At 37.6% G+C, this 27,476-nt stretch overlaps 1 protein-coding gene across 1 annotated transcript in view; it reads right to left on the bottom strand.

Moving 5' to 3' along the window:
- Nucleotides 1-27,476, bottom strand: part of ATR (ATR checkpoint kinase) — a 199,601-nt gene that overhangs the window by 143,129 nt on the left and 28,996 nt on the right. Inside the window, exons 2-15 of the mRNA XM_081086154.1 lie at nucleotides 22,577-22,668; nucleotides 21,165-21,314; nucleotides 15,654-16,531; nucleotides 14,135-14,307; nucleotides 13,163-13,354; nucleotides 11,293-11,483; nucleotides 10,162-10,314; nucleotides 9,388-9,580; nucleotides 8,897-9,156; nucleotides 7,235-7,425; nucleotides 7,051-7,151; nucleotides 6,702-6,873; nucleotides 5,840-6,010; nucleotides 3,973-4,167 (exon numbers count right to left, since the gene is read on the bottom strand). Coding sequence (XP_080942280.1) covers nucleotides 3,973-4,167; nucleotides 5,840-6,010; nucleotides 6,702-6,873; nucleotides 7,051-7,151; nucleotides 7,235-7,425; nucleotides 8,897-9,156; nucleotides 9,388-9,580; nucleotides 10,162-10,314; nucleotides 11,293-11,483; nucleotides 13,163-13,354; nucleotides 14,135-14,307; nucleotides 15,654-16,531; nucleotides 21,165-21,314; nucleotides 22,577-22,668 — 3,112 coding nt within the window. The remainder of the gene's footprint in view (nucleotides 1-3,972; nucleotides 4,168-5,839; nucleotides 6,011-6,701; nucleotides 6,874-7,050; nucleotides 7,152-7,234; nucleotides 7,426-8,896; nucleotides 9,157-9,387; nucleotides 9,581-10,161; nucleotides 10,315-11,292; nucleotides 11,484-13,162; nucleotides 13,355-14,134; nucleotides 14,308-15,653; nucleotides 16,532-21,164; nucleotides 21,315-22,576; nucleotides 22,669-27,476) is intronic.

The raw sequence follows: 27,476 nt of genomic DNA, 5'->3' as shown, positions 1-27,476 counted from the left end.
AGGTCCTTTGTCCATATTTGAATTGGATTCTTTATCTTCCTTTTGTTGCGTTGTATGAGTACTTTATATATTTTGGAGATTAACCCCTTATCAGATGTATCATTAGCAATTATGTTCTCCCATATAGTGGGTTCCCATTTCATTTTGATGGTGGTTTCTTTTGCTTTGCAAAGCTTTTTAGTTTGATGTAGTCCCATTTGTTTATTTTTTCTTTGGTTTCTCTCACCCTAGGAGATGTATCCATAAACATATTGCTATAAAAGATGTCTTACATTTTACTGCCTGTTTTCTTCTAAGATTTCTACGGTTTCGGCCCTTACATGTTTTCTTATCCATTGAGTCACCCTATCTCTTTTGATTGGAGCATTTATTCCACTTACATTTAAGGTTATTATTGACTAGAAGCCCGGTGCATGAAATTCATGCACAGATGTGGTCCCTAGACCTGGCCAGCAATTGAAGTGCGAGCGTCTGGCGTTTAAGGGCAGGTCCCAGCTGACCCCTGGGCCCTGGGCAGCACCTGGGCCCCCAGGTCCCCACGTGACCCCCTCTGCCTGAGTCACAGCGCCTGAGTCCCCATGCGAAGATGCAGTGAGCACGGCCAGATGCCGTGAGCTGGGGCATAGCATGGGCCTCTGGGCTGACCAGTGGCACCACATGGAAGCTAGGTGGGCAGTGTGCTCTCTCCCAGCCGGCCTCGCAGACCGGCTCCCGTGCAAACCAACAGGAAACCTGACTGGCCCCCGTGGCCCCAGCAGCTGTGGCCCAGCTCACCCGGGGGAGGCAGCGTGGGCGCAGGGGGGGGACTCCTCGCAGGTACCCGGCACCTGAGCACGGGGGCTTCCCCAGCATGTGAGCCCTGGCACCCTGGTGGTCAGCACACATCATAGCAAGCAGTCAAACTCCCAGTCGTGGGGACAATTTGCATATTAGGGTTTTATTATATAGGATAGGTATTTATTTATTGTCATTTTTATTTTCTTTATATCTATGATCCTCTCTCTCCTTTTTTCTTAAAACAGTCCCTTTAACATTTCTTGCATTGCTGGTTTAGTGGTAATGTATCCTTTAATTTTTATTTTTTTGTCTGGAAAGCTTTTTATTTCACCTTCAATTTTATACGAAAGCCTTGTTGAATGTTTTAGCCTTGGGTTCAGGCCTTTGCTTATCATTACTTTGAATACTTCATGCCATTCCCTTTTGGTCTGAAGTGTTTCTATTGAGAAGTCAGGTGACATTCTAATGAGATCTCCTTTGTAGGTAATTTTCTGTCCATCTCTTGCTGCCTTTAGGATTCTTTGTCTTTAACATTTGCCATTTTAATTATGATGTGTCTAGATGTGGGTCTCTTTGGGTTCATTTTGACTAGGACTTTCTGTGCCTCCTCAACTTGTGTGGTATTTCCCTTCACCAAGTTGGTGAAGTTTTCTATCATTATTTCGTCAGTTTCTCTGTTTCTTGCTCATATTCGTCCCCTTCCGGTATTACTATGATATGGATGTTATTAGGTTTCATAATTTTTCCCAGAGCTTCCTTAAGCTATAATCCTGCTTTTTAATTCTTTTTTCTATTTGGTGCTCTAATTGGGTAATTATTTCTATCTCATCCTCCAAATCACTTTTTCAATCCTCTACTTCATCCAATCAACTTATAATTTCTTCCAGTGTGTTCATAATGTCAAATATATTATTATTCTTTTCGGTCTGGTTCTTGTTCATGGTTTCTCATTACTTTTTCATGTTGTTGTAGTCTGCATTAAGTTCCTAAAGCATGTTCATAACAATTGCTTTGAACTCTATGTCTGAAAGGTTGCTTGCCTCCATTTCATTTTTTTTCTGGAGACTCCTCCTTGTCTTTCATTTGGAGGTTGTTAATTTGTCTCCCCATTTTAGCTGTCTCTTTGTATTCATTTCTATGTATTAGATAGAACTGTTATGTCTCCCTGTCTTTGTGGGATGGCCTTGTACAGAAAGTGTCTCGAGGGGTCCAGTGGTGCAGTCTCTTTGATCTCCTGAGTTGGATGCCCTACAACTGCCCCTTCTGTGCATTATTTGTGCTCTCCTGCTGTAATTGGGACTTGATTATTTATGTCCCCTTCGTGGGAGGAATCTCCCCTCCAACTTGCTGACAGTGAAGCTCAACACCAATCTCGCTGTGCCAGCTGTTATACAGGTGCTGACAGAACAGAAGACACAATAGGATGGAGCAAAAACACCTTGAAAATCAAACTACTCAAAGCAACAACAGGAAAGTCTAAGAAGGAAAAAGAAGAAAAAGCAAAGCAAAATTAATTAAATAAAAAGAATATTAAAAGACACGAGACCAAAAACTTAGAGGGGATATAAAGATAAAGAGAGAAAGAAGAAGAAAAATGGCATTATGGGATCAAAAAGGAAGCTAAAAAATCTAGTATAGGAATGAAAAACAAAAGGAAACAGAAAAATTAAATAATAATAGTGAATTTAACATACAGTAACAATGGACATATTAAGATATAGATAAAATAGGCAAAAAACGAAAAAAGAAAAATAAAATAGAGAAAAATTAATAACAATAAAAAAGACGAAATGAGAATACAATCAAAGGAAAGAGAGAAATCAGAAATATACAAGAAAATAGAGAAGAAAAAATTGGAACAGACAAAAAGAAACAAAAGCCACCCCACAAAAAGAAACAAAAGCCACCCACTCCCCCTTCCCCCCAAAAAAAATACCACACAAAAAACCATACACACTCACACACTCCAAAAATTTTGGTCCACTATTTGTGGCGCTTACTAGATTTTGCTCTGATGTTGTTGAATTTGGTCCCTTGGTGTGTCTAACCTGGGCCTCTCGGGAGCTTCCTTGGCAGCAGGCCAAAGTGAGTCACTATCCCTTTCTGGCCCTAGGCAACCTGAGGCCTGATACATTGAAGCCCATGGCTATCCAGCAGGCAGGGTTTCCTTAGCCCAGAGGCTAAGTCTGCCTCGAGTCTCTTGTCTTGAGTGTCCCTGTTCTCCCTTCCTCCACAAGCTGGGCTCTGTAGGGGTATCCTGGTCTTAGCCAGGATGGTTTGATCAGACTACTGTTGGGAGTGATGCCAGTAGCATGCACTTCCTCCCCTTCCAATGCCTCAACCTTGCTTGGCTTGCTGGCTCCTCCTCATTGCCGCCTGCAGAGGCACAGATTCCCAGCCCTGGGCTGTTCCTCATTACCTCAAGTTGCTGAAGCTTGGGTCAGAAGTAGCTGTTTTTCCAGTGGGAAAGAGGGCTTCTCCTCCATGTTCAAGTTGCAGGGCTGATCCTCCTTCCTGGTCCTACTGTTCAATCCCCTTTCTGCTCCACAGCATGAGATGCTTCAAATCTGCAGCCTCTTCAGGTACTCTGTTCTAGTAGGTCCAGGGCAGGGGAGACTACATCCACCTCCATGGCCTTCAGCACAGTTCCTGCCCCCGAGCCCTGGCAGTGGAGCAGAGCAGCTGGGTTCTCGTGCTGTAGCAGCAGCACAGCAGGGGCAAGAGTCCCGTTGGGTCAGTGTCAGTCGCACAGGTCCGGGCAGTGTCCTCAGTCAACACGTGGGGCTTGGGGCTGGATGCACATAGGTTCGGGCCTGGTTCCAGCGAGTACAGGTGGTGGAGAGGCTAGGCTGCTGCTCCCCACAGCCCCAGGAGGACCTTATAAAACTTTCAAGATGGAGCAGTCTCCAAATCAGAGCCGTGCCCAGGAATGGCTATGGGAGTTGCAGCAGCTACCAGGCCAAAAGAGCCCAAACCTCCTGCCCCTAAGACTCCTGCACGTGATCTGACTGACCCTCACCACACCCACAACCACCTGCGCACTCGCCATCTTACTCCCTCACTCACACTCTCAACCTCATTCAGGTCCTGCTGGCCACCATGTTGAAGTGTCCTTTAATGTTAATTTAATAAGAGTAAAGTAGGTAGGTAGGTAGGTAGGTAGGTAGATAGCTAGATAGATAGATATTCAATTACCTTTAAGTAATGAAGGGCACGTTCTAATTCATCCTTGGAACAGGAACAAACCAAGTGAGAAAAAATATATTTGAAGTTATTTATTAAAATCTCTCTACGATTGACATTTAATTGTTTTCCTAAAGTTCGAATGAGAGCAGATGCTGCAGGGCTTGCTTTGGCAGCAAGGTCAGGAAGCAGAAGTTGTAATGTCCTCTGAAAAAAACACACACTACAATTACCAAAAAGTACATTTGTCCAGGCAATAAAATATTCACATAAGCTATGTGCAAAAATATTTTAAAATGCCACACAAATTCAAAGTCCACATATGACATTTGAATTCCTATTTACCATTTATTCATTCAACATATATTTACCAAGCATATACTACAATTCAGGCATTACAGATAAAGTAATGAAAAAACAGGCAAGGTTCCTGATGACAGAGTTTAAAATGTAGAGTGGAAGAGACAATAAATAAGCTAATGTATAGGTAAAGAAGATACTTTTTCATGAATATGTGCTAAAATATACTTATGATCTAAGGATAAGTTCCAGGCCTGATTTATTATTTGAGCTAACTTATTTTTATTGATTTTTTTTTTTTTAATTCTCACCAGAGGATATTTTTCCATTGATTTTAGAGAGTGGAAGAGAGAGGGAAAGACAGAGAAATATCAATGTGAGAGAAACACATCGATTGGTTGCCTCCTACATGCACCCTGACCAGGGCCCGAGCCGGGGAGCCTGCATTCAAGGTACTTGCCCTTGACCAGAATTGAACCTGGGACCCTTCGGTGCACAGGCCAACGCTCTATCCACTGAATCACACTGGCTAGAGCGTTTTTATTGCTTTTAGAGAGGAAGAGAGAAAGAGAGAAGGGAGCGAGGGAGAGAGAGAAAGACACTGAGGTGGAAGAGAAACATCGATCCGCTGCCTCTCATATGCACCCTGACCAAGGATAGAACCCACACCCTAGTTATGTTGCCCTAATTGGGAATGGAACCCACAACCTTTCAGTATATGGGACAACGCTCCAACCAACTGAGCCATCTGGCCAGGGCGATATTTTAACTTGTTTAAGTTAGAAAGTTGATGCTACAAGTACTGAAGAAAACTTTTTTAACAACACCCACTGTCCCAAAACAGGAACAAATCTATTTTGATTTTGGCCTATTTCCCTTAAGATCTTGCTCATAAAATATACTCAAAATTCCAAACATAAAATGATTGACTTTTGATTTATTCATTCAACACGTAACCTATGAATACCTACTCCATGTCAGTCACTGAAGATGAGACAATGATCAAGATTTAGGCCTCCCTTCAGAGATGCTTACATCCCACTTGTATTATGTCTTTCAACTTAATATTAATCCTATAAGACTGCTAAACATTATAAGGTAGTTTCTACAAAGCATTTATAACATTCTATGACTTAAATATTAGACATTTAGATTCTTCTCAGGTTTTATAGGTGTACAATGCAGTGAGTGTGCAGATGATGTCTTATTGAGTTGTACACCTGAAACCTGTATCCCAATAAATTCAATTTAAAACAATCTTGCCCTGACCAATATTGCTCAGTGGTTAGAGTGTTGACTCATGCACTGAAGGGTTGCAGATTCGATCCCCAAGCTCTGTTTGGGGCCAACTGCGAGAAGCAACTAATCGATGTCTCTCTCTCACATCAAAGTTTCTCTCTCTTTCTCCCTCCTTCTTTCCCTCCCTCCCTTCCACTCACTCTAAAAGTCAATGGGTAAAAAATCCTTGGTTGAGGATTAACAAAAAAAATTTAAAAATAAAAAAATTTTAAACATCTAGAATAAATACAAGATATTGAATTAAAAACCTCAGTTAAGTCAACTATACTATGGGACTTACGGTAAGGAAACGATTAAGATCCGGAAAGTCAAAAACATTGGCAATTTCAGACAAGGTATTTAAAGCCATTTCTCTCTGGTGAGCCATATCTTGTTTGCGCATCTCAGCATTCTGGCATGGAGTAGTAGGAAGTACTGCAATCTGACTGGAGTGGAGGGATTCCACCAAAAACTAGAGCAAAATGATTTGTTAGTTTTCACACAAGGAAAAAAAATTAACTAATACTTTTCAAGGTAACATAACAGAAAGTACCAGACAATGTTCTAAACATATTACCTGAATTAATATTCATTTAATTGTTATAACAACCTTAGTGGAACAGATTATGTGTAATCTCCCTTTTACAGGTAAATAACCAGGCTTACTTAAGAAACTTGAATATCTTACACCAATAGAGGACAAAGCCAATATTTTAATATACCTCAACTTTTCTGCTTCAACCTTTTCACAAAATACCTTTTCCATAATATCAAAGCATAAAAAAAAGTTTATCATCACTAAAAGGAAGGCTAAAAAAGGCATCTCTTAATAGATTAATAATAGAGCATGATAATCCAATATATCATTATAAAATGATTTTTCCTCTCTACATCTTTAGTCCAAGATACTAAAATATAAAACTGGCAAGATTTAGATCCTCTTAAATAAACTGAATATATCATTTTATTTTTTTTTAATTAAATCTTTATTGTTCAGATTATTACATTTGTTCCTCTTTTTTCCCCCCCAGAACTCCCCTCCTCCCAGTTCCCGCCCCAAACAGTATCTTTTAAGGTAAGAAAAATAAAACATATATATATATTCTTTTAACACTTGCAAAGCACTGCTATTTCCTATAGTCAAGACCAATGCTGACTCTCACCTGACAGATGGGTTTCTTATACTGGCTGAAAAAGTTTTGCAGTTTAACACTTTTAGCTGCAACCAGGGCTCTAATTTCTGTGTATGCTGCTCCAGAGACAGATGCTGACTTGGATAGTAAACAATGCAGTAAGTGCAAAAGTGCAAAAGGTACCAAATCTCCTTTTGCTGCCCTAAAATTAAAAATAAAAAAGTTATAAATGTCTCAAAAATAAATGGAAATCCACAAATAAATACATGCTGATGTCACATTTCTTTCTATAATACCACAACTCTCATATCACCATTTCAAACACCAGGCAAATAAAAATGACCAAAATAAGGAAGAATAAAAATGCTGCCAAATATACCTTCCAATATCCCCTGTTGTAAGAATCAAGGTATCCTTCAGCTCATTATTTCTTGATATTTGAGCATGTGTATATGCTTCCTTCATTCTTAAGACAAAAAGCTAGAATAATAAAATTAATTAATTAAAATTTTTAAGGCCAGGTTTATGAAAATACAAAAGTTCAAAAATAAAAATTATCAAACCTCTTTTATAAATCCATCTTCAGAGTCCAAGGATTCCAATATATGCTTGATATTTCCACTAAAAGCCACTCTAACATCCTTGTCTGGATCTTCCATTAAATTTAATAAAGTTCCAAGAACTGTTTTTACATCTGTTTCATCTTCTCTAAAATCAAGATGCTTACAAAGATGACACAAATTATCTATGAAAGCTAAAAAGCAAGAGCATATTAACCCCTAACTTAGTACATTAAATATCAAGAGTTTTATTGTAAAAAATATGGTCAATAAATAATATGCTTCTTAGAATTCTAAGTTGCCTTATCCTGTTAATATTTAGTATTTGAATTTGAAGAGCACATCAAATTGTGGAAGATTAAAATGAACTTATTTTAAATATCTTTATACTTAATAAAAGTTATAAGTAATTGAAATCTAAAATAAACTCTAGAAATTTTTAAGTTGTAAAATTGCTAGTCACTTATGATTTTATGTTACCAAGATAGACATAAAAGTACATTTCACTAATCTGAAGAACTGTGAACTCAGGGCAATCATCGCCTTACTGTTAATCTTACATTAAAATATTTCGGTAAGAGATCAACCAAAGGACTTGTATGCATGCATATAAGCAAGACACTGGGGGGAGGAGGGGGAGGGCATGTGCGGGGGGGTAGGGAAGGCCGGGGGAAGGTCAATGGGGAAAAAAAGGAGACATATGTACGACTATTCGTAATACTTTAAACAATAAGATAAAACTTAAAAAAATTAAGAAGTCAGAGAAACTACCTATCACATACTGTTTTGAAAACTTGACAAGTTACAAATTAGAATCCAAATCAATAGGTCTTCTAAATATTTGTATAAATCTTACGCTCCCAACAAACTCATACACCATTACCATTGGAAAGTGGTCAAGAAGACACAATCTATAGCCTCAATTGGGCATTTCTAACTATTTGAAGTTCTGAAGGGCCAAGGTAGTGGCATGGAGCAAATTAAGAAGGTCCTGGTATCTCCAAAGAAACTCACTACATTGAACCAAAACATCAGGTATGCCCCATTATGCTGTCATATCACAAGAGCATTTTAAAATCCAAATATTAATTCCCTTGTTAGTTCTATGATACAGTCATCCCATTTATAAATAACTAGAGGCCCAGTGCATGAAATTCGTGCATGGGGGGTGGGGGGCCTGCACCCTCTCCAATCTGGGACATCCCTCACAATCCAGGACTGCTGGCTCCCAATCGCTTACCTGCCTGCCTGATTGTCCCTAACTGCTTCTGCCTGAAAGCCTGATCACACCCTAACCACTCCCCTGCCAGCCTGATCAACGCCTAACTGCTCCCCTCAAGGCCCGATTGCCCCTAACTGCTCCCCTGCCGGCCCAATTGCCCCTAACTGCCCTCCCCTGCAGGCCCAATTGCCCCTAACTGCCCTTCCCTGCAGGCCTAATTGCCCCCAACTTCCCTCCCCTGCTGGCCATCTTGTGGTAGCCATCTTGTGTGTTGGGGTGATGGTCAATTTGCACATTACTCTTTTATTAAATAGGATCAATACTTGAACAAGTCTCAACCTATCAAGCAAGTCTAATTTTCTAAGGCTTCAGACTACTTTTATCACTGATTTTAAAAACAGAGGTTAAATGTATTTTAAAATATTAAATAACAAATCACTCACCAAGTTTCACTAGACTAGGTACTTTTTCTTTCAGTAGAAAAAGGAAAGGCTTGAAAACAGAAGCTCTTAGTCGAGAAGATAAACATTCATGTTGAGAAGTGACTTTTAAGCTCTTACAGAAGTCAATATGTCCATGTTCAGAAAAAGGTTCTATTAAAGAACTTGTCAAATAAAACATGCCATGAAGTGTACAGACAAGTTGACCAAGTATAGAGGCAAATTCTTTCTTGACAATATCAGAATCATCTTTAACTTTATCTCTGGGGGCAAAAAAAAAAAAGGTACTAAACCTTTTTGCTTAATTGTGTAGTCTAAATAGTCTTACTTAATTTGGGACAAAAGTACTAGTAAGACAAAGCCTCGAAGAAAAAATATTTACATTCTAAAACAAAAAGCAACATTTGTTCTATTAATATCAGCAATTAACATACATTTACAAATGTGATCTTTCCAAACAAGTTATATATTCAAATTAAAATAGGAATACATACATAAGAATCTTGGGAACTGTGTGATAAGAATTCTGCTTCTGAAATAATATAAAAAATCCATTAACACAACTAGTTCTGATTACTTCATGGGAGCTCTGCAGGGCCCAGCTGTAAACTGCTATTCTCCATTCAAGGAATATTCTTCTTGGAAACAGAGTTAGAAGAAACACACATCGTGACTGAGCCTGTGGTGCTGAAAAATTAAGTCTATTATATAAGATTTCTAAGTGTTAATTTTATATAAGTATATATATACATATATATGTATACACATATATTCATTCTTTGTTAAAAAGTAAAATAACATCTAAAATACATATATTTAATTAAAAGCTCATTTTCCAAAATTAAAACATGTTCATAGAAAAAAGTCTATGTACAATATTACTACATAATAAGAGAAATGCAAACAGAAAAGCACACCCATCAGATAACAAAAGTTTGTTTTTAGATAGTTACCTCTTTGACAATGACATTTTTTCTTTTTCTTTTTTTTTAGATAGCAAAAATTTTTAAGTGAGGATGGGAACTCCCATAATTCTGCTAACAAGACTGTAAATTAGAAAGACATGTTTGGGCAACAATGTGGCAGTATAGATTTGAGGATGTGCAAATCCTACACATTTTAATTCTTTACATGTCTAACTCATTTTGAATCATTAAAAATGTACCTCCTCTTTTAATTACTGAAAAAATAGAAATAAGTGTTAACAGTCCCATATAGAAATGAGTTAAACCAAGACAGATCACACACAGAATTTTGTGACCACTTACAGAAGCTATCTGAAGTCCTCTGGCTTAATGTTAGAAGATTAGTGGCAAATGTGGTCAATTTTAAAGAGCCATCATCAGAATGGGAATAAATCCATGGAAGTGAGAGCATTCCACATAAATCTTCCAGAATATGATCTTCAAATGAAGTTTTTACTACAGAAACACATAACAGGTGATTAATTTATCTTTTCCTTAACTGTATTCATCTGTGTCTTTTTATCAATTAAAAACAGATGCTCCAGTCCTGGCAGGGTGGCTCAGTTGATTGGAGCCTCATCCCATAAAGCAAAAGGTTGTGGGTTTGATTCCCAGTCAGGACACATACTTGGGTTGTGCATTTAGTCCCAGGTTGGGGCACGTACAGGAGACAACTGATAGATGTTTTTTCCTCTCACATCGATGTTTGTTTCTTTCTCTCTCTCTCCCCCTCCCTCTCTCTCTAAAAATCAACTTAAAAAAACCAAACACACACACACACACACACACACACACACACACACACACACACAAAGCCAGACATTCTAAACATCAAGTGGAATTAGAACACATGTTCAGTTAACAGCTGTTCTTAACAGATATAATGCTCTAAGGCCTGTGAACCCCTCAAAAATTAAATGTAACTTCATAAAAATATACATCTATGTATTTTTAAAGATCATAGCATTCTTCAGATTCTCAAAAAAAATTTTTTATATATTTTATTGATTTTTTACAGAGAGGAAGGGAGAGGAATAGCGAGCGAGAAACATCGATGAGAGAGAAACATCGATCAGCTGCCTCCTGCACACTCCCTACTGGGTATGTGCCCACAACCAAGGTACATGCCCTTGACCAGAATCAAACCTGGGACCCTTGAGTCCGCAGGCCGACGCTCTATCCACTGAGCCAAACTGGTTAGGGCTCTCAAAAAAATTTTAAAGTTATAATTTCTATTGACTGAAAACGTATAATAAATCAATATATTACACAAATAAATTTCACAATTGGAAATTACTGACAAGCTTAACAAAACTGAAATCAAGAAAACTTCCAGTTATTCCAAACACTTGTTCATTTACACCTTAGGCAAAAGAGATTTCTATACTGATTATCTCTGAAGGTTATTTTGAATTACTACTTATTTGTACTCACCTTGAATATAAATCAAAACATCATATATTTTCATCACTTTATCAATAACTGCTTCCAGATCAGGTTTCTGAACACATTCCAACAAACTCCTACAGCTCTTAAGCACTTTTGTGTAAAAATCCAAAGACATCCAAGTAATTACTACTGAAGTTTTCTTCTTACACTTCTGGTGACAGTCTTTGAAATTATGGCTGCAGTTAATACATTTTTTAAGACATGGATTAAAATGAATTGTTAGTCAAAACTAATAATATAGTAACCCAAAAGAAATTGTATGAAACTAACATATAATTTTAAACCAATTCAAAGTATGTAAATCAATTAATATGTAATTATTTTAATTTTAATCTCTCTATGTCTTTCTAAGCACTCTAAGGATTTGGTAAAGAAAATTAATCTAGGATATTTTAATCTGGCATCACCAGGCTTAAAATTGACCAAAGATATACCTTCATTAATTATTAATTAAATCTTTTCTTAATAATAGAACAAGGGGAGACTTCGGCCTAATTAGTTATTCCTTCAAGTTATCCCAAATTCTAAATTAAAGGTAACATTAATCAATATAGTTTTTGTAAAATTTCTTCCAGCCCGGGTGGCATGGCTCAGGGGTTGAGCATCAACCTATGAACCTAGACGTCACCATTTGATTCCCAGTCAGGGCACATGCCCAGGTTGTGAGCTTGAGCCCCAGTGTGGGGCATGCAGAAGGCAGCAAATCAATGATTCTCTCACATCATTGATGTTTCTATCACTCTCTCCCTCTCTGAAATCAATAAAAATATATTTTAAAAAAGAAAAAATAATAAAAAAATAAAATCTCTTCCATAACTTTGTATTGGCTAGTTAAAAGAGTAAATCAGACCAGAAGACTCAGAGTGATGTAGATTACTGCATAGGGGAATATAAGCAATACAGTGGGGCCTTGGCTTACGAGTTTAATTCGTTCCGTGACGGAGCTCGTAACTCAAATTACTCGTATGTCAAATCTTAAAGTGAACGAGTGAGACACGTGATGCTGGGCTGATGTTGTGGCATTCACTGTGACGTTCGCTGCGCCAACTAGCGGTGGGGATCTGAAGCTGGCTCATAACCCGAATTTTAGCTTGCAACTCAAAGCAAAAAATCAGCTGAGAGACAGCTCGTATCTCGAAAAACTCGTTAGGACACTCGTAAGTCAAGGCCCCACTGTAATATCATAATAACTATGTTATCAGAGGGACCCATTCTGTAAAGCACATGATTTTCTAACTACTATGCTGTCCATCCAAAACTAATACAGAATAATATTGAATATAAACTGTAATTGGGAAAAAAAAGATTAAATCAGGATATACAGAACAAATGATAATGTAAAAAATTAACAATGTGCAACTGAAAAAAAGACTAAATCTCAGAGAGACAGCTAGCTTATTATTTCTTCTGGTAGAATAATTAACCTATATTAAAAATACTGAACTGAAAATATACCTCCAGGGAGTTCTAAATTCCTACTCTTACTATCAAAGGCAAATGTTCTTTTAACTTAATGTTTGACTAAAAGAACAGTGGCTTTTGAGTTGCATAAAAATGTATTCTGCTACTTTCTAAACATGTATGCCCAGGAAAGTTAGACTTCAAACAAAAAAAAGCCTCAATTTCACCAACCCTTAATAATAGCATTTACCTCACAGAATTGTTGTACAAATTAAATAAGTTATAAATAGTACTTATCACAGTACTTCGCATTTAGCAAGTACTCAATAAAAAACAAATTTCTACTTCACTGAAAAGCTTGTGTTTTCAGGTCACACAAATCAATTGAATGAGGTCTCCTAATAAATTCAAATTTATTACAGGAAACCCACCCAGAAAATACAAGTTGCTTTACCAGTCCATGTTTTGAGGAGAACAATAAACAGTACACAGAGCAGTCAGTTGTAAGACAACAGCAATTCCTTCTAACGTCTCAGTAACAGGATTCTTTAGACTACTGCAGTCAAGGAGGGTCTGAAGGGATTCAGCTTTCTGTTTCAGTGCACTCCATAATATGCTCTTCTTGTTCATATCCACATGATTGATTCTGTAATTATAACCACAGAATATATTCATATTTAATGTAAATTTGGTTCAAATATGAAAAATATGTAAAACAAAAGATAACATACAATGTCAACTACTGAAATGTATCCTAAAATTTAAAACACTCACTTATATGTGGAATCTTATGAACAAAATAAACTGACAAACAAATAGATCCAAAGACATGGAAGCATGGAACAGACTGAGGATCCTCAGAGGGAAGGGGGGGAGGGCAGGGGCAAGAGAAGGGAAGAGATCAACGAAAGAACTTATATGCATATATGCATAACCCATGGACACAGACAATAGTGGGGGTAAAGGCCTGGGGAGGGGATGGAAGTGGGGAGGAGGAGGATTAATGGGAGTAAAAAAAAAGGACATCTGTAATACAACAATAAAGATAAATTTAAAAAATAAATAAATGAAAGATTCAGAACAATTTCCAGGGCTGTTTGAAATATAGGAATTCTTTGCCACAAGACAAAAAGAATTATTTGTTCACATTTTTTAAAATTGCTATTAGATGTATAGTCTCAGATATTTTTCACATATTAAAAAGTTAAACTAAATAGGCAGGTAAGACTTAAAAATATTTTAAATAACCATATTCAGCCATGAAATTTTCATACTAACACTATTAAAATATTTTAAGCATTCCTTTGACTACCTTTAGAAAGAAACAATGTTCTTTGTGTATTTAAGTTGAAGCACTAACTAAAGGCAATTTTTAAGAGTAAATAAAGTTTTACTAAATGACTAAATAAATGAATGAAGGTCATACTCCTCAGTCTGTTTTGTTGCTCTTTTAGAAGAGTTCAGAGATGAGCTGAGTCGACGCCTTTTGGGTGATATTCCATCACTATTACTGCTGAGATTTTCCTGTTGAATTTGAACTTCCTCAATAATTTCCATACTTTCCATTTTTAAGGCTGCATAAAGTGGGCCCAACAAATACTGAGGAAGCAAAAAGAACTTTAAAAATTATCTCTTAGAAAATGTTTATATTCATAGACAGCAAATACGCATTAGGTATTGGTTATAAGTTTTCTAATAAGGTAAACTATTTTTGGAGTCTCATCAGGCAAAACAAAGACCTAAGTTGATCTGTTATTCACAGTCTATATATATCAGTAGTTCTTTATCTTTAACTATGTTTCTATAGTCTTTTTTTTTTTTTTTTTTTTAATATGGAACGCTTCACAAATTTGTCATCCTTGCGCAGGGGCCATACTAATTTTCTCTGTATCCAAAGCAAGCACTGGTTCTATAGTCTTAAAAGGCATGACAAATCCTCCTATACCTTGTTTATCTCTCTATCAAAATGCCACAAAAAAAATTTCTATAAGGGAACTACTAACTTCTTTCATACTACAAATCCAGAAAGTCATTTAATCAAGTTACTGCATATCTATTTCATTATACTGCCTATCTCCCATAGTCCAAACAGGAAAAGAGGGATAATTTAGCATGACTAGTTCTATGCACCCATAGGTTTTCTAAGTTATTGATTAGATAAATCTGTTACTGCTCAAAGTTTATGTAATAAGTTGTTCACTGGCCCCCTTTTAATTAATAATGCAACAAACATGCATACACTTCACAAATTCTACTTTAAAACAGCTGAATTTGGCCCGGCCAGTGGCACAGTGGTTGAGCATAAACCCATGAACCAGGAGGTCATAGTTTAATTCCCGTGCCCAGGTTTCAGGAATCAATCCCCAATAGGAGGTATGCAGGAGGCAGCTGATCAATGATTCTCTCTCATCATTGATGTTTCTATCTCTCTCTCCCTCTCCCTTCCTCTTTTTGAAATCAATAAAAACATATCTTTTAAAAATACATTTGACTTTGGAGGTTTGTTACCAAGTAAGTGAACAAATTCTTCTAAAATCAAAGTAAAAATCTATTATAGGAAGCCAAAGTAGATCATGAAAATCATTTCATTCTAAATGTACATTATTAAAAATTTGTATTTTTGCCCTAACCGGTTTGGCTCAGTGGATAGAGCGTTGGCCCTCAGACTGAAAGGCATGTATCTTGTACCTCAATTATAGGCTAGATCCCCAGCCCTGGTCAGGGCTCAGGTGGGAGGCAACCAATCGATGTCTCTCTCTCACATCGATGTTTCTATCTCTCCCCTCCCTTCCACTCTCTAAAAATCAATGGGGAAAAAATATCCTCAGGTGAAGATTAACAAAAGAAAAAAATTTGTATTTCCTCATTATTTTATCCTGCATATATGCATATACAAATTATAAAAAAAAATACATACCTAACAAGTAACCTTTAAAATTACTTACCTCTGCATCTACCTGAATTCCAAGCACATCTACGAGAGCTCTGCAAATATTTTTCACATAAACCTTCCTAACTTGTAAAGCAGATTCATACCCAGCAGGCACATATTTAAGGAAATATTGCAGTAAATGGCAAAAAGCTCCTTTTAGCAAATCAGACTTAAGCCACATAAGCACACCATTTTCAAACATGACACAGAGTTTTTCCAGCAGCATATTTAAATAGACAGGTTCAATATTTCTATAAGCTTCTGCTTCAAAGGGGAATAGTGTCTTTATCAGCTTTGATAATGGATCTTCATAGAGTTTCAACTGGTCAGCATCCATTTCTACAAGGTGTTTTAATAATTCCAAAAATGAACTGAAAAAAGTGCTAGCCAGTTGTGCTGGAAGTCCTCCAAGCTCAAAGAGTTCAGTTAAAAGGCTAATTGACAAGGATTTAATTTTTGGACTACCATACTCCAGCAGGACACATCCTATCCGCCAAAGTAAGAGTTCTTGTCTTCTAAAAAACACAATTGCAATAATACGAATAAGAACTGTTAATAAAGTGACTTCAATAAATTCTAAATTTTGCATGTTCATAAACTTTAAAGGAGCTGATTGTAAATATCCCACATGTTCATCTAATTGACTTAAAAATCGGCTAAGTACCACTGGCCATTCCACAAAGTGTCCCATTGCATTTCTTCTGTGGAGGTAAATCAAGTCTTCAAAAAGATGTAATAATTCTTTTGTCAGTACTCCAAAAATAGCAGGACTCTTGGTTTTAAAAAGAAACAATAATGAACAGATGACTTCACAGATTTTCTTGTGTAACATATGACAGGATGGAGTTGCTGCAATCCGCAGAAGTCTTCTTATGATCCAATTACTAAAGTCTTTGAAATAAACAAACAAAAAAGATATTTACTAATTAAATTATATGCCTGATAGTTTATTTTTCAAGTACAAACTTCACTAACAAAATAGTCTAAAACATTCTCTATACAATGGAAATATAATAATTTAGAATACCAATTTTGATGTCAAACAGACAAGGTCCTAGCTTTCCACTTACTAGCTGTGTGAACTTTCAATTTATCTGAATCTCTAACTTCATCTATGAAAAGGGAATAATGACATCTACTTTACGTGTTACTGTGAGGACCAAGTAAGATAATGCATGTGAAATTCTCAGCATAGTGCCTGAAGTTAAATAAATGCTCAATAAATAGCAGTAATAGTTATTAATACCCCTTCAACAAGTATTTATTGAGTGGCAACTTTGTCCCAAGTGCACAAGAACAAATCATTCCTAGTCCTGTCCTCATAAATCCTATAATATAGTTTCTGAAACTTTTTGACTAAAGCTGAGATACACTTTATATTATGACCCAGTACACATAGGCATATTTAAATGTATGAAACAAAAGTTTCATAAAACAGTATTTATTCTTATTATATGCAGTGTACTATGTTTCTAGTCTATTATATTTTATCTTCATAACTGAAACTATTATGGGTCATGATCTATTATTTAAAAAACAGTATGGCAAAGAATATAGAAATACAGGTATTTATAATATAATTTAAAAACCACTATGATAGAAGAAATGCAGAACACTCTGTATTAAGAAATCATTAAGAAGGAGCAACTAAACCAGTCCTAAGCCAGGCAATCAGGAATAGTGGTCAGAAAGGCTTTTTGGAGGACATGCTATAAAGCTGAGTCTTGAGGTTCAAGCAAAAAAATTTAAAATACTGTGCATAGTACATAAAAATAAGAGATGTTTGCTTTACACCTCTTTAGGAGCAAGCCAATAAAAGGACAAGTAGTGGGGAAAATAAGGATAAAGTCTAGAAAAAATTTCAACATCTAGAACAGGTGTCAGCAAATTCATTTTTTATTGAATTTATTGGGATGACATTGGTTAATAAAAGTATATAGATTTCAGGTGTACAATCCTGTAATACATCATTATATATTAGTTCACCACCCAAAGTCAAATCTCCTTCCATCACCATTTATCCCCCCTATATCCTCTTCTAACGCACACCACCTCCCTTTCCCTCTGGTAATCATAATGTTGTCTGTCAATGAGGATTTTTTTGTTTTTTTTGTTTTTTGTGATTGCGAGGCTGGGTAAAAAAGGTGAAGGGATTGAGAAAAACAAAAATTCAGCAAGCTTATTCTTTTGGGTTTGTTTTTTTTTTTTAATCCTCAACCTAGGATATGTTTTTTATTGATTTTAGAGAGAGAGAAAGGAAGGGAGAAAGAGAATCATCAATGTGAGAGAGAAACACTCATCAGCTGCCCCCCCATCCCACCCCATCCCACCCTATCTCACCCCATCTCACCCTACCCCTGTATGCACCTTAACCAGGGATTGAAACCCCAACCTAGGTGTGTGCCCTAACCAGGAATCGAACCCACAACCTTTTGGTATATGGGATGAAGCTCTACCCAACCGAGCCACCTGGACAGGTGCCGGGAGCCGGTCCATCCTTGCTGTTTCAAAGGACCTGGCATATATGGCATACTGTTCTTAATATGTTTGCTCCCCTTAGCGCTGTGTGTTTTAACCAAGGTCACCTCTCCAAGAAAGGTTGTTTCCCCAGGTAGGAATTTTTCCCTGAAGTCAGGGAGGGGATGCCTCTCCTAGAAAGGTTGTTTCCCCAGGTAGGAATTTTTCCCTGAAGTCAGGGAGGAGATGAAACTCCTTAACTAAGTGCCAGGCGGGTAGTTAATCACTTCAACTACAAACAATCATGCTTAAGCTACATAATCTTTACTCCCTGGAATGGAGATAAGAAACGCCCTAACCTTTGGAATAGAGATTGATAGGATTGGAATCAACTGGTATAAATACAGTTGAAACAAGACAACAGCAGACAGAACTTAGGAGACAGAGAAAGAGAGAGAGAGAGAGAGAGAGAGAGAGAGAGAGAGAGAGAGAACCTAGGCACAGAACCTACACAGAACGTTCACTAGAGACAGAAGAACTTCGCTGGAGAGAACATGGCAAAAGATCCTGGACTGAACCTGACTACAGAACCTGACTAGAACCTGGTGACTGAACCTGGCTGGAGAACCTGGACAGAACCTGGCTGGAGAACCTAGCGAGGGAACATGGCTACAGAACCTGGCTGGAGAACCTGGAGAACCTGGCTGGAGAACCTTGCAAGAGACCATGGACACAGAACCTGGCTGGAGATCCTAAGCAGAACCCCTCTGGAGATCCAGACCAGAACTTGGATGGAGATCCTGGCTAGGCTGCTGATCAACTGAACGCTGTCTCCATGTCATTCCTTCTTCGCCGACTCCATCTACGCCTTTGGGGACTACTGGACCCGCTGGGGTTGGACCCCGGCATCTGGCGCCCGAACAGGGACCCCTAGGTAAGCGCCCCGCACTCGGGACGGATAGGACTCCACCGTAGGAAGAGGGTGGATAGTCTTCGCCGACTCCGTCCACACCTTTGGGAACTCCTGAAACAGGATTCCCCTAGGTAAGCCCCCCTCCCCATTGAGAACCCCCACACTCGGGACGGATAGGACTCCACCAGGGTGCTACAGACCCCCCTATAGAGGATAAGTAGGGTAAGAAGGTGGATAGAACAGAACTTAGATTGAGAAGATGTGCCATACTGAGTCCAAAGAAAGAAGACTCTGTATTGATTCTTAGATTGAGAAGATGTGCCATACTGAGTCCAAAGAAAGAAGACTCTGTATTGATCTTTAGATTAAGAAGATGTGCCATACTGAGTCTAAAGAAATAAGACTCTGTATTGATCTTTTAACTCATATGCTTGCTAGCAGAGGAATTAAGGTTACTCCTAGTCAGACAGAACGTTTTATACAAGAAGTATGTCCATGCTTTTCTGAGGAAGGAAAGGTAAATGTAAAGGCATGGGAGGAGGTAGGCCCAAGGAGCCTTATCCTTAACCCCACTGCAGCCTTTCCACCCTGGGAAAGTGCAGGATTGGCAAGTTCTCCCTGGGGTGATAGATCAGGCCTCAGGTAATAGCGGAAAGTGCCAATCCTACTCTTAAAATGGATACAAGAGAGCATTTCAGGTTTTTCTTTTTAATGCCTGCTTTTAAAAAATAAAAAAGGGGGAATTTGCTGGGAGCCGGTCCATCCTTGCTGTTTCAAAGGACCTGGCATATATGGCATACTGTTCTTAATATGTTTGCTCCCCTTAGCGCTGTGTGTTTTAACCAAGGTCACCTCTCCAAGAAAGGTTGTTTCCCCAGGTAGGAATTTTTCCCTGAAGTCAGGGAGGGGATGCCTCTCCTAGAAAGGTTGTTTCCCCAGGTAGGAATTTTTCCCTGAAGTCAGGGAGGAGATGAAACTCCTTAACTAAGTGCCAGGCGGGTAGTTAATCACTTCAACTACAAACAATCATGCTTAAGCTACATAATCTTTACTCCCTGGAATGGAGATAAGAAACGCCCTAACCTTTGGAATAGAGATTGATAGGATTGGAATCAACTGGTATAAATACAGTTGAAACAAGACAACAGCAGACAGAACTTAGGAGACAGAGAAAGAGAGAGAGAGAGAGAGAGAGAGAGAGAGAGAGAGAGAGAGAACCTAGGCACAGAACCTACACAGAACGTTCACTAGAGACAGAAGAACTTCGCTGGAGAGAACATGGCAAAAGATCCTGGACTGAACCTGACTACAGAAATTGGCAAGAGAACCTGACTAGAACCTGGTGACTGAACCTGGCTGGAGAACCTGGACAGAACCTGGCTGGAGAACCTAACGAGGGAACTTGGCTACAGAACCTGGCTGGAGAACCTGGAGAACCTGGCTGGAGAACCTTGCAAGAGACCATGGACACAGAACCTGGCTGGAGATCCTAAGCAGAACCCCTCTGGAGATCCAGACCAGAACTTGGCTGGAGATCCTGGCTAGGCTGCTGATCAACTGAACGCTGTCTCCATGTCATTCCTTCTTCGCCGACTCCATCTACGCCTTTGGGAACCCCTGGACCTGCTGGGGTTGGACCCCGGCAGACAGGGTCCAAAGTCATTCTTAAAGAACCAGATAGGTTTAAGGGCCATGTGGTCTCCAAGTGAACTACTCAGGGTTCTCAATGTTGTCTTTTCAGTAGTTACAAACAATAAGTAAATGAATGAGCATGGCTGTGTTACAATAAATAGTGTTTACTCTTTATAAAAACAGGCAGCCTAATCTTCTAGATTAGGCTATTGTTTACTAATACCTAATCTAGAAGAAAGAGATTACCAAAACCAGAAAAAAGGAAAACAGCTAAAGTATTCAACAGCAAATAAACAAATTTAATTACTTCTGTTCCATTGTGGGTATCCAGTTCATAAAAAATTAAAACAATAAGGATGCAGAAAATAAAATTAACCATTACCATTTTACTTCCTCAATTTATAACAAATGTGACTAAAATATATCTATCAATATATATATATATATATATTATATTTCAGAGAGAAGAAGGTAGCTTTCAAAAAACCAATTGCAAATGAATGTACAAATAGCAAGACTTACCAATACAACAGCCTTTGGCTTCATTTTGCTCATGGCTTCCATTCACATTTACAAACATAAGAGGGGAGGACTTCATGATATGCTGGATGAAATCAAGCAACATCACAGAGGTTGGCTGAGAGTCAGTTTTCTTTACAAGCTCTAGAGCAACTAAAAATACAAGATTCATTTTAAAGAGTTGTGACAAATTAAACAACAGTATTTTGTTAAAAAACTAGACTTTGGTGACCATAATTATAGTGCTCATGGTAAATTGATGGGGCTAACCATTACAATCCTACCTAATTTTGAATGTTTAATAACCATGCTCATTTATCTATTATACATCCATTCATCAAATATGTACTACAGGCCCATAATATACGCCTGGCACTGTGCTAAAATCTGAAGATTAAAAAAAAAATCATATTCAGGTGACACAAATAAACTAATAATTGTAATATAATATTTAATTGCAGTAATGCAGCATAAAGAAAACAAGTGTGTGGGAAGATGCTATGAAGGCATCTTGATTCCTGGATGGTGAAGAGTTAGTAAAGCACAAGGGGGGTGGACTAGCGGTTTAAACATATCGTGCAAATATTCAGTTTTTTTGTTATTTTTCAGCAAATAATTTTACTGATTGAAAAAAGGGTAAATAACTATCACAAACCATAAAATCTGTGCCAAATTTGGAATTAAATTTATAAACCATGAGCCAAATGGCACTCTATATTACCCCTTCAATGTAATTTTAATAGATATATCAGATAAGACACCATTCTTGCCAAGTTTCTAATTTGTCTTTTTTTTTTCTAATGTTTTTATTGATTTTTGGAGAGAGAGGAAAGGAAAAGAATAGAGAGACAGAAATATCAATGAGAAAGAAACTGCCTCCTGCATGCCCCCTACTGGCGATGGAACCCCAAATCTATGCATGTGTTGTGACCAGGAATGGAACCAGTGAATCTTGTTTCTTAGGTTGATGCTAAACCACTGAGCAACATTGGCTGGGCTGTAATTTGTCTTTTAGATTGCCCCAGATAGAAAAAACAAACAGGAGTTGATTCAACAACTTACAAAGTTACCAGTTTTTATGGCATTTGCTGTTTTTCAACCACTGGCACAAGACCTAGCTAAAATAAGTCCACATAATCGGAACTGACCAAATATTTTTTATCTATAATAATATCTTATATCAAAGAACTCACTGTAAGCAACAGAAAATATAGATAACAAATAGGAAAACAGATTTCTTTTAAGAGCCTAATTGATATTACATAGCAAATACTGTAAATAACTTGCTTGAAAATAGTTAACTATCATAAATACTAATTCCATAAAACTACATGGAGAAAAATGCTTGCAAAACATTGTATATATGGAAAAGAAAACAATTTGTAAAGTTTATAAAAGAAATAGTTATTTCTTACCAACATTTACATCTGTGAGTATTCTGTCAATAAACTGACATAGAATTTGTCTTGGCTTCTGCACAACTGTATTATATTCCTCTGCACTGGCACTAAAATACAAATAAAAAGTTTTTAAACCATTAAATGGAGTCACAATTTCACTTGTAAAAAATTGTCTAAAGTTGAACTTATCAAATTTGTTTAATTTTAATGTTGACATTCACAATATTCTTCTGTTTAAAAATGAAAGGAAAATCTAACTTAACAAGGAAAAAAAAACATGCTAAATGACACCACAGGCATCTAATTTGCAAAACCTAAATTTCCCTGCCCAATCTAGTAGCCAGTAGTCACATGTAGTAGGAATTCAGCACTGGAAATGTGGTTAGTCCAAATTGAGATGCACTATAAATATAAAATACACATTGGATTTTGAATGTATGGTACAAAAATTAGTATAATATCTCATTGATAATTTTACGTTAATTATTGAATGTTATCTGGATATATTACTGAGTTAAATAAAATAATTTCATTTACTTCCTTACTTTTTATAATGTGGCAACTAGATCATTAAAATTACATATGTGTTTGACCAGATAAATATATCAGGCTAATTTTTAAGTTTATAATTTTGCATGACCTGCAAATCCTATATAATAAAAGAGAAACATGCAAATTAACTGTCCCTCTGCTATGCTCAAGCCATGCCCTCCAGCCAATCAGGAGTGAGTATGCAAATTAACCGAACTAAGATGGCAGTGGCCACCAAGCTGGAGTGAGCAGGAGGATTGGGTTGCCCCCGGCGATGGAGGAAGCCAAGCTTCCCGCCTGCCCTGACCCGCTTCCCTGACCTGCTTCAGATCCGCTCAAGGATACAAAGTTTCAATTATAGAAGATAGATAAATCCCAGAAAAAAAAGGAGAGGCTGGGAGCTTGGGTCACCAGAGGGCATGGCCAGCCTGAAAACAGCCATCAGCCGCTCACCAGGCTGGCCAGGTACCCCAGCGGGACACCCCCACACTGAAGGGGCTGTGGGCAGCCTGAAAACGACCCTCAGCCCCTCTCACCCAGGCTGGCCACACCCCCATGGGGTGAGGGTCCCCACTGGGGGGCTTGGCCAGCCTGCAAACAGCCATCAGCCCCTCACCCAAGCTGGCCAGGCACGCCAGTGGGGACCCCCACCCTGAAAGGGTGTAGCCAGCCTGAAAATGGCCCTCAGCCCCTCACCCAGGCTGGCCACACCCCCATGGGGTGAGGGTCCCCATTGGGGGGCTTGACAAGCCTGAAAACAGCCATCAGCCCCTCACCCAGGCTGGCCAGGCACCAAAGTGGGATCCCCCCACCATGAAGGGACTGTGGCCAGCCTGCAAACAGCCATCAGCCACTCACCCAGGCTGGCCAGGCACCCCAATGGGGACCCCCACCCTGAAGGGGGTGTGGCCAGCCTGAAAGAGGCCCTCAGTCCCTCACCCAGGCTGGCCAGGCACCCCAGCGGGACACCCACCCTGATCTGGGACACCCTTCAGGGCAAACCAGTCGGCCTCCACCCGTGCACCAGGCCTCTATCCTATATATTAAAAGGGTAATATGCAAACTGACCCTGTTTCCAGTCACTGGCAGCTCAAGACCTTGGAAGTTCACTAAATTAAATCAGGTATTTTGAAATGACAAAATGCTAAAATATTAATCTAAATTTACCTCATGAAATCTAGAAGACAAAATTGAAGCTATTAATTCATTAATATCTTTTATTTTTTTAAATTATTTCTTAAGAATATAGGGTGTTGCCGAAACCGGTTTGGCTCAGTGGATAGAGCGTCGGCTTGTGAACTGAAAGGTCCCAGGTTCGATTCCGGTCAAGGGCATGTACCTGGGTTGCGGGCACATCCCCAGTAGGAGATGTGCAGGAGGCAGCTGATCGATGTTCCTCTCTCATCGATGTTTCTAACTCTCTATCTCTCTCACTTCCTCTCTGTAAAAAATCAATAAAATATATTTAAAAAAAAAAGAATATAGGGTGTTATTAATCTAAAGAAATACTAAACATTTAACTTACCAGCAAAAAATTTATAAGCTATAAAATTTTAGGGTTCAAATTAAATTGAGAGAAATTATGTAACTGTGGTAACTAAATGTCTAAAGTATAGAAATTTATTTTTGAGAAAATAAAATCTTATATTTTCTCTGAAAAAATTAGGAATTCAAAATATGTTGCTTATTGGTCTAATTAAAAAAGAAGAATTAATTCTGTGATCCCAACCAAAATTTTAAATACAAAAACCAGTTTAAATTTAATTAATATCTTTTAGGAAAATTGTAAAAAGTACATAATCTTTAAATCATACATATATACGTATATATATGATAGTCTTTCCAAGTTAAATTTCAAAGCTATAACTGAGGAGTAATTTTGGAGCATTTCAAGGGCCCTGAAATGTTTTCAAAGGTTTGCTCTCTTATTAAAGGAAATATTTTTAAATTTAGCCAATCTAGTATACTTGAAATCACATGGAAAGCTTAAACAAATAAAAATTAACACATATATTTTACTTATATACATATATCTTAAATGTTATGAAGGTTATGGCCTCTAAGGAGGGCAAAATAAAGTAAGAAAATATTTCTCAAAATCCAACAGCAGGATTTTAAGACAGAATAAAGCAAACAAAAGCCCCTAGCCACCTGCATCTTAATTAGGCTGGAGGTGGGGCGGCATCTGCACCTTGTGAATCAGACTTATAAATTTTCTAAATTTACTTGCTTTGCTTTTTTAATAAAAATGCCTACTTAAATTACTTAATAAATTAGCTTTTTAAAATATAATCAAGGTCTCATATAAATTAAGTTATATGAGAAGCCAATATTTCTATAAACAATTTAATCCTATATATGCACCCCTATGTTCACAGCAGCACAATTCACCATAGCTAAGATCTGGAAACAGCCTAAGTGCTCATCAGTAGATGAATGGATTAGAAAACTGTGGTACATCTACACAATGGAATACTATGCTGCTATAAAAAAAAGGAACTCTTACCATTTGCAACGACATGGATGGAACTGGAGAGCATTATGCTAAGTGAAATAAGCCAGTCAATGAAGGAAAAAAACCACATGATCTCACTCATTTATGGATAATAAAGACCATTATAAACTTATGAACAAAAATAGATACAGAGGCAGAGCAGCCTCGAACAAACTTTCAAACTACAGAGGGAAGGCTGGGGAGGGTTGGGAGCAGGACGGGAGGGGTAAGAGATCAACCGAAGGACTTGTATGCATGCATATAAGCATAACCAATGGACATAAGACACTGGGGGGTAGAGGAGGCCAGGGGATTGTCAAGGGCTGGGGAAAAAAGGAGACATATGTAATACTCTTTGTAATACTTTAAGCAATAAAACAATAAAAAAATAATTAATTAATTTAAAAAACAAAACAAAAAAGAAAACAATTTAATCCTAGTAAAGTTTTCTAAATTACTGACGGCTTCCCATAATCCCTCTGTATATGCAAATAAGCCAAAGGGGATACTCTTTACAAATACAATTCTAAATTTAATAAAAAGAAATTTTTAAATTTTAAAATCTCTTCCACTAATATTTACAGGGTAATCTAAAGATTGTTGTTAAAATACCAAATCTGACTATAATAGTAGTCACCATGAAGGGAAGTTGTTTAATGTGACATGGCCTGGCAATATCAGCCAGCATCAAAAAACAGCCACGTTTGTTACATTTGTTGCTTGGTGTAAAAGAAAGACAAAGATTTTTTTAAATTGAAATTCTCTAAGTGTGGCCTGGAAATTGCTCTGGAAGGAAATGAAAAGAGGTTTCCTTCAAACATCTGGAAAACTATAATTGAAAATCAATATATTAGGCCTCAAAAATAAAAGTAAATAATTTGTATTTTTGCCTCCCTAAACAAAGCTTATGTAAAGTTACTCAAAAGCTAATTGCAAAAACTTAATTAATGTCATTTACTGTCCATAACCTAGGACAAGTAAAGTTAAAAAATAGACCTTACTTCAGATTAGTTTAAATTGGCTAATTGAAATAACTGAATATTCAAGAAAACTTAATTGTACTGTGCAGGAAACTGTTCCTGAAGTATTAACTAAATTTTTTATTGATGGTTCAAAAATTGCTTAATATGCAATGAATCCAGAGCAGCCATATTTCTAAACAGAAAAATTGAAATTAAAAGCTATCAATGCTGCATTGTAAAATTTCCAAAATCCTCCTAATATTTAAATAAAAAAAAAAAGGGATAGTGGAAAAATATCCTGTAAGAAAATTACATCAAAACTTAATTGCTTTAAATTTTTACTTTGCAAATTATTTTTCACTTGTAATGCTAATAACAAGACACCCATAAAAACATACATGGTGTCAAAATAAGCCAAAGGAAAATCGTTTGGGCAAAAATTAAAAGGATCCCAAGTCTAATTTATAAAAATGATTCCTTTATTAACCTTTGGTTGAGAATATGTTTGTATATTTCCAGAAATCTCCTCCAAGCCCATGTGGATTCCTGCAACTACAGATCCCAGAGAGGAACTGACCGGACTGTTCCACCCACAAAATAAACAGTGGCCCTTGAAGACAAGAAGAGAAACAGTCCTGAAATGAAGATGGTGAAGACGCCTTGCCATACTAGCAGTCAGCAGCTGTGCGTCGCTGCAGGTTGCCCAGGAACAAACCAGAGAAGGTTGGACCTGCATTGCTACTGTTTGTCCACCATCCAGAACTGAAATATCATTGCTGACATGTACACATAAGGAACTGTTGGACATTGAAATTGGGACTCAAAGAACTCTTGGCCCAGAAAGAAAGTTACTGCAAACTGATTCCTTTAATGCCTGACAGCAATTTAGAGACTTGCTAGAACTCTGTCCTTTCCATTGAATTTAAAA

Source organism: Myotis nattereri, assembly GCF_964212035.1.
Source record: "Myotis nattereri genome assembly, chromosome: 3".
NCBI lineage: Eukaryota > Metazoa > Chordata > Mammalia > Chiroptera > Vespertilionidae > Myotis > Myotis nattereri.
This window is presented reverse-complemented; position numbering and strand designations above follow the sequence as displayed.